This window comes from Pocillopora damicornis, chromosome 6 (genome assembly GCF_964200805.1).
Source record: "Pocillopora damicornis chromosome 6, jaPocDami1.2, whole genome shotgun sequence".
Taxonomy (NCBI): domain Eukaryota; kingdom Metazoa; phylum Cnidaria; class Anthozoa; order Scleractinia; family Pocilloporidae; genus Pocillopora; species Pocillopora damicornis.
This window is the reverse complement of record NC_142675.1, coordinates 14697024-14704552: the sequence shown is the minus strand read 5'-3', so window position 1 is coordinate 14704552 and position 7529 is coordinate 14697024. Positions and strand designations below refer to the sequence as shown.

General features: G+C 38.3%; 1 protein-coding gene across 10 annotated transcripts in view; it reads right to left on the bottom strand.

Annotated features, from left to right (window-relative positions):
• Positions 1–316: 316 nt before the first annotated feature.
• The window catches only part of LOC113665708 (rho guanine nucleotide exchange factor 11), a 47500-nt gene continuing 40287 nt past the window's right edge, over positions 317–7529 (bottom strand). For 9 of the 10 annotated variants that reach the window (XM_089208651.1, XM_089208653.1, XM_089208655.1 and 6 more), the window contains 11 exons: positions 7425–7498; positions 7014–7049; positions 6729–6760; positions 6427–6455; positions 5826–5938; positions 5390–5443; positions 5265–5299; positions 4735–4922; positions 4504–4556; positions 3970–4023; positions 317–1740 (listed from right to left, as the gene is read on the bottom strand). In XM_089208651.1, the coding sequence (XP_089064777.1) occupies positions 1582–1740; positions 3970–4023; positions 4504–4556; positions 4735–4922; positions 5265–5299; positions 5390–5443; positions 5826–5938; positions 6427–6455; positions 6729–6760; positions 7014–7049; positions 7425–7498 (827 nt within the window). In that variant the 3' untranslated portion in view covers positions 317–1581. Of the gene's footprint in view, positions 1741–3128; positions 3186–3969; positions 4024–4503; positions 4557–4734; positions 4923–5264; positions 5300–5389; positions 5444–5825; positions 5939–6426; positions 6456–6728; positions 6761–7013; positions 7050–7424; positions 7499–7529 lie in introns of all 10 variants that reach the window. The other variant, XM_089208654.1, reaches the window with a different exon arrangement.

Genomic DNA, 7529 nt, shown 5'->3' with positions numbered 1-7529 from the left:
GTGTCTCCATACAAACGCAACACGATTGATTCCTTAGTCCATCACCGTTTAAAAAATGTTGACTTCGATGGATGACATTTACCAAGGTTTCCTTAACAAACTTAGAGAGATTTTTTCGACTCTATCTGCGTCAGACATTCGCTTCCAAAACAACTGCACTCTTATAGCTCCCATACAATATCATTAATTTTTTTAGCTTTGGACTTCCGGTATACAGATGGACTAGATACGCGACTGGAACATAATAGTGTACATCCAACAAATATATTCTGAATACAAGTCTGAGATACCCTAATATCAAGTTAGACAACTCAAGTTGTTATTAATGGACTTTAATTTGCTAAACTAACTTGGCCATTTGCATTTATCCTTTACAGGAAATATCCTTATTGGAAACTTGGGCCAATAATACTATACATTCAATCTCCACTTTAAAAGAATAAAATGTTCTATCTACGCTGTCAAGGTCTATAACAATACATCTGTACATTTAAGAGACTCCACTCAATCCTAGTTTGTTTCGGCACCATCGTCTGTACCACAAAAATTTGCAGGGGGACAAACAACCCCCACCGCCAACATCACGATTTCGTCACCCTTCATTTTGTTACCACAAATTATAGTTCAAAACCCTTACTATGCTTCCTACGCATCTATATTGACACTTAACACTAAGCTTGTGGTGAAAGGAACGTATCTAGGGGTGACTTCGGAGAAATCAGAAAGAACAGTTTTCGAATTTCCCAGAAATAAAATTTAAACGTAAGGGGGAAAAACATAAGAAAGTGAAGTGTTTCTTACATTAAAAATTGTTTTGTATAACCTCTTTCATAACGCAAACTACAGAACAAAGGCACCTTGATTGACACCTATCCAAACTGCGGCACAAATCTATAGTCGAAACGACTAGAAACTCATTCCTTGAAAGGGAAACAATCCTCGCAACGAGCTCTCATGTCATTGGTTACTGCAGTGTTTGATCGTTGAAAATTTGAATATTCTACGGTACAAAGAGCAATTCCAGAAACTTACGGAAGACTTCACAAACAGAGCGTATACGAAACCATCCCCTGATATCATCAAGCCAAGTTACAGTAATTTCTTTCAAGATCTCAGTTTAACAATTCAAATTTATCTGGTGGCAAACTTTCCACACAATTAGATCATTATATATATCTCAATATATCTTTAATTCTAGAACCTAAAAGCCTGATGTTGATGCAGATCACTCTCAATAATTAAAGGTGAATAAAGAAGTAGAAATCTTAAATAAAACTCCACTACAAGAATCCTTCCTATAATTTAAAATAACGATAAAAAAGAAACATTGCAGACTAAAATACCTTCTCTCGCCTGACTTAAATTGAAATTTGAAACTTATTCAAGGCTGTGCCAGCACAAAGCTTTGATAACAGTAAATTGTTCGAGGCTTCAGATCTGTTGACGCCTCATCCCTGAAGCACGTCAACATCAAAAGCCGCACTGGTGGTCATAAGCATATCATGGTGACCATTCCACACAGTCTGTGCTGGTTCCATGTCGTACTAAAACTACAAAAGCAAAGAGGTGAGTGTCCCTTAACTAGATCTGTGCCTGTGACTCATACTCCGCACCGTCGTCGCTCCAGTAGGCCCTGTTGTTTGTTAGGTTCCTTCCCTGACGCCAATGCGTCGTTGCTTCGTCACGTGAGCGGCTCAAGTGCCGAGAAGAAGCCGTGGAGGAACGGTACCCACTGGAGGCCTGATAACAAGAAAGGCAAGAAGAGCTAGAAACTGATTGGTCGATTAAGACGAACCTAACCACTGTAAGATTACTCTCGGGTGCCTGGTTTGAAAACATCATTTGACTACCAAACACAAGTGCAGCTGATGAATAACATACTCTTAAAAGTACCGCTAAAACGTAAAGAACAGCTTGAGGTGTGGTTGTTCAAAGCGTAATTAACACAAAGTTTGAAGTAGCATGACTACTTATGCTACACTAAATCAATTATTTTGGGAAACCCTAGCACCCTAACAAATAGATAGCAACATTTCCTGGTCTGTTAACCAAAAATATGCAAAAGAAAATGGTCAAGAGAAAACCACATGCCGACAAACAGCCGATGACATCAGTACACAACCGAGTTTTCACAACAAACGAGTTACCAGTATGAAACAAGGAATTTCAACACTACGTATTGAAGACACAAGAAAACCACAGAATCAAGTGAATCTGAGATCATCTCTCAACGTCAAGTACAAAATTTTATCACTGACAGATCTCTAGCAAACTAGGAAAAGTGAGAGGTAACGAGGATGCTTCACTATCTCTTAAGAGAAAACGAGTTATCCGCCACTGAACCTCCACCCAAAACCAACAAAAGAGCAGCCAGCAGCTGACCAATCACTATTTACAAACCAATAACAAAAGCATCATAATGACGAACCAGCCAACACTTGAATGACCCACTGTTTCTTACGACTGTAGGTACTACATCGCTCAAGTTTGTCGCAACGCGTCGCCGACAGCGTCCTTCTTTAAATTAATCTTATTCGCCCGGATTGGAAACAACATTATAATCATGGCGAAGTTTGTGCTTTGGTCAATTAGCTAACGAACAACCACACCAGAGCAAAAACAGTTCAGACCATATTGCAAACATTCATGAGAAGGAAAAAGTAAAAAAATTCCCGAGCAAGAAGTACCAGTGTGCCAAGTATAAAATCTTAATCTGTTAGAATCGGATCGACGAGTTTTTCCGTTTTTCCTTTTTTTATTTAATTGGCTGCGAAGAAAACCAAAATACAGTTCAGGAAATGAAAATGTGTAAACAGGCAATATAATAGACGGTGTTCATAGTAACACAGCGGACTAAATAGCACACTGAATAACATAACATATCTTTTAAGTGCTGATTTAGTACAATGTCGTTAAATTTCCTTACAGTGTACTTTAAGTTTAAGAGGCTTATCATATTAAACAAAAGCTCCACGGCTTCGGCTCTCAAAGCACGCAAAGTATGACTCGAACGCTGCGCGTTGGAGTCCAGAAGGTGATTAAACTTTATCTATTCTATAATAAGGCGTTCTACACTACGTGTTTAAGCTAGTTGTTTGACGGGTGCACAAGAAAACCGAATGACTTACCACGTGCTATACGTCGTAGCATTCGGTGCCAATTGCGAGTTCTGGATTTGTTAGCATCTTAAGTAAAATTAAATAAGCTTCAGTTACTGGTTAGAAAGTGGGGGTGGAGGGAGTTATTCAATACAGACAATAGGCCATGGGAATGAATACGCACACAAAAAAAAGAAAAAACAAACAAACAAATTCACACATCCGTGCATTAGATAATGTGTGTGTTTAACGCTATAAATAATCTGTCACAAGTTTAACTTCATTGTACAGTCTTATGTTTATTTAAGTGTTTAAGGAATGATCATAGTGGCGAAACTTCACTACTCGAAGTCAAATTTTCTCTCGCTTACTCGAATTGTTTAGCAAGCCTAAGCGAACGTGACGCTACATCTACTGTTTGATTGGGGCTGTGAATAACGCTTGTTGATGGGGAATTCGATCACCATTCACATTTTCTTTCAATTTAAACTACACTTATAAAATACTTTGTAACAGGTTTGTAGTAAAACGGAATTACATTTTAACCCTTCTAACAACAAGAATATCTCAACTAAAATAAAAACATTCAGTACTATTATAAACCCCAATAAAAAAACGCATTTCAAATATCAACCTCTTGAGATCACAAGTGCGAGATTATCATAGTTTTTAGATCAGTACCTACTGCATGGAGACTGTCATCAGCACACAAAAAAGAAAAGTAGAAGAAAATAAATACCAAGCTATTCTAACTACAGGTCAAAATGAGCATAACAATGCATTGTCAAAACGTAATCCAAACACAAAACGCAAAACGTTACCAACACCGAAGTATTCACAAACGTGACACTGGTAAACAACATGAACTTACCAGTGAACTCCTGTTTCGAAATCCAGAAATCGAGGACGAACGACCGCCTGAGTCCTATCAAATTTATATGCAAAGGAAGGTACGAAGTCAAATGCAGCAGACTGATGGCTAATTGATTGACACAACGTTAATATAACCTATTCTCAGACAGTGCCCTGAACTTAGCTCATGCTTTGTCATTGTTGGTACAAGTGGAAGGCACCTAAATCTTAAATCACAAAGACGAGAGAAAAACGTGTACACAAAATATCATCCTTCTGACAATTAAGAATTGGCTCACGCGTTAGCATGCCTTCACCAGAGCGATGAAGCACGTGGGAAGTTTGGAGAGAACGAAAGATGCGTAAGAATTCCCAAAGCATGCACAATGAGAAAGTGGTACAAGCTCGCGGAGTTGAACTTGATTAAAATAAACTTTACCAACTATGTTAGAGCTAAATTCGACACTTTTCTCTGATTTGTGTATTCTGGTTTACATCAGCACAACATATTAACAACATCCACCTTATGAAGAAACAAATAATAACTTCCTACCATGTTATCCTCAGAGGCTAAATAATCGCTTGTCTCCGACAAACGAGCGTAATCTGGGAGGAAAAATAGAAAGAAAAAAAAAAGGAAAGAAGAGACATAATCAATGACACAACAAATCCAAAAAATGGCTGTGCTTCTCTGTACTGAGTAGAAAAAATTAGTTCCAAAAGCTGCCTGTAAATAAAATTTCACCCTTAAGAGTGATCCCAAAGCATGTTTATGATTGTTTACCTGAGTCAAAGTCGATGGTAGATGTTGGGGAGCTGGGTCGAGGTGAGTCTGAATGAAATCCGCCTGAGAAACTATCGTCATTAACAGCAAACTGGGAACCAGGAAGTTCTCGTGTGCGACGAGATGATGATCGACCCTGCTTTAAGCGCTGAATCTGAGAGTTAGCTAACTGAAGATCACATCGCAACCTAAAACAACAAAAAAGTGAAAACATGTTTGAAGCACGGAATATGAACGCGTAGAAGCAAACAGAAACAAGGACAGAGATGGAAGCAAAACATGGGAGTTTTAAATGTCTTAAACGATTCAATGCATGACTTAAGAATTCGATTTAGAAATGAATATTGAATAATACTGAATGTGCTGTGTTTGAGTTACAATACTCAGTGAGCACATTCCCTGTTGCAAGAGAAGGTAAGTGACGCAGAGAAAGTGCCTTATCTGATCTTAAAAAGAGATAGACCAAAACATGCTTGCATTCAAAAAACAAACAACAAAACCACAAAAACATCCACAAGGAATAAGCTCACCTGTCTCGCACCATATCTCGATCAGTTATAACTCCCTGGAAAAATTAAGTAAAAAACTCATTATGAGTGAGCTTACAAAGCGACAGAACAAAACAGAACAGACAGTATTTTCAAGAGCTACTTACGAGTAACGTTGTGAGTTGTTCATTAAGCACCGATGTGGACGAAACGAGTTGTTGCTGCAAGAGACAACAAAGATAATCTTGAACGTAACACTAATAAGTAGTTCATGCTGAAGCAAGGTGATGATCTTAGACTAAATGCGCCTTTCTCTAAGGTTTATTCGTAGTAAAAGGAGCCTCATTCACTCATTATACCTTTTCCTATTGTTCACTTACATATTTAATGATTACCTTTCACAAAACTAATTACACTGTAAGAGTAAACACAATGTTCAACAGTAGTATGCATTGTTTGTCTTCCTCACACTCGCTACATTAGTAACTAGTGGTATAGACTTCACTAATCTGCCTCTATAAGTAAAAATCTACACCAAGAGCTTTTTGAACTATCATCCTTGGAAAACTGCGCATCACAATATTGCTCAGGATATGAACCAACCTGAGGTGAGAAGTCACCATGAATGCCACCATATCCGAGGTGACCCACTCCCCTAGACATGTCATCTATATTTGGGTTAAGCACATCGCTGACCGCTACTGTCAAACGATTCGCTGTAACGAAAAACAAAGTAATTACCTCCATGATAATAAGGCGAACAAAGTCCGTTGCAACAATAGACCACCTCAGTCGTAGTTCAAATTCTTAAATACAGTGCGTTAAAATGCGTTAAAGCACAAGGTCTCTTTTTTCAGTTATAACGAAACAGTTAGGTGAAGTTCAAGATTAATACCAACGAGTTGACATAACTTGAACAAAGAATTAGAACTCGCAAATATTTCGACTTTGAGCTTGAGTGCTACACCACACAACTCACAAGAGCGAATACATAACAAACGGCTCGCATTCGTTTTATTTCATCGGGAAAGCGTCTCTAACCATTGACAACATGAAAATTTTGAGCTTGAACACCGAACATTGGTAAGCCAAAAGAACAAACAACAACAGTCAAAGAGCCTGAGTTAAAAGATCAACATGCTGGTTCGTCAATTCCTTTCCACACAAGCAAACAGTTCGGAAACATGACATATTTGAAACTCACCCTGAAGAATTGCCGCTAAAATTAAATCCCTGCAAGAAGAACGAAGCATTGATTATCAATGAAACCTACAGCAACTGTACAAGGTAACGAGTTTCGTTACATCATTACAAGGAAAAGATCCGAACAAGAAATGAAAGCGAACCAACAGAAAAAATTCCAAAGAAGGTAGTGTGGTTAACAGATGACTCAGTGTACTAATGGTTTGTCGCCTTGCCGCGCACTTGCAATAGGGCTACGTGAAAATTAGTACATGCAAAGTCAGATTTAAGTTAGTATCACGTAAATGTAGCAGAACTGTGTACCTAGCCTCCACTGAATCTCCATTCACGTGGCTCTGGAAAAAACAGACACAATTCATAATTTTAAAAAAAGCAACACAACAAGAAACAAGTCACCAGTAGTTCTTTTTAAGGCCTTCGTCGAGTGATCTGTGCGTCACCACTAAAATAATCAACCACAGCACTACAAGACAAAACATTTGGAGACAGTTCAATCTATTAAGGTAAATTTAAAATTACAACAACCTGCAGTCGGCTCAAATCCTTTTGTAGCCTATTTCCACCTTCATTTCAAAAGAGGAGGCTTACCTCATTCGTGGCCGATCCCATCGTCATGTTTGCCCCCTACATATAAAATCACAATACACATGTAAGTGACTAGCATCTGACTCCACCGAATCGCAAATTAAGTTATGATCATCAACTAAAGAAGCTCTTGGTTGTTTAACAAATTCTCCTTGTTGGCACCCTAGGAAATGTATAGAGAACAGTATGGAGAATATGCTTACTGGTGTTAGGGTGTATAGGGTATAACTACTGTTTAACAAACTCTCCTTGTTGGCACCCTAGGAAATGTATAGAGAACAGTATGGAGAGTATGCTTACTGATGTTAGGGTGTAAAGGGTATAACTACCTTCCGCATAAACAAAGGCCACTCTGTCTTTAAGGCGATTCTATTTCTTTCATTAATTAGCTCGATAGACTAACAAAACTGTTACCCTGAGCTCAGCGACAAGTCTTGATTTTTCCTCTAGAATCTTGCGAAGATCGTTGTCTTTTGACCTCAGTAACTCTGTAAGAAAGCAAAACGAAACAAATCGTAA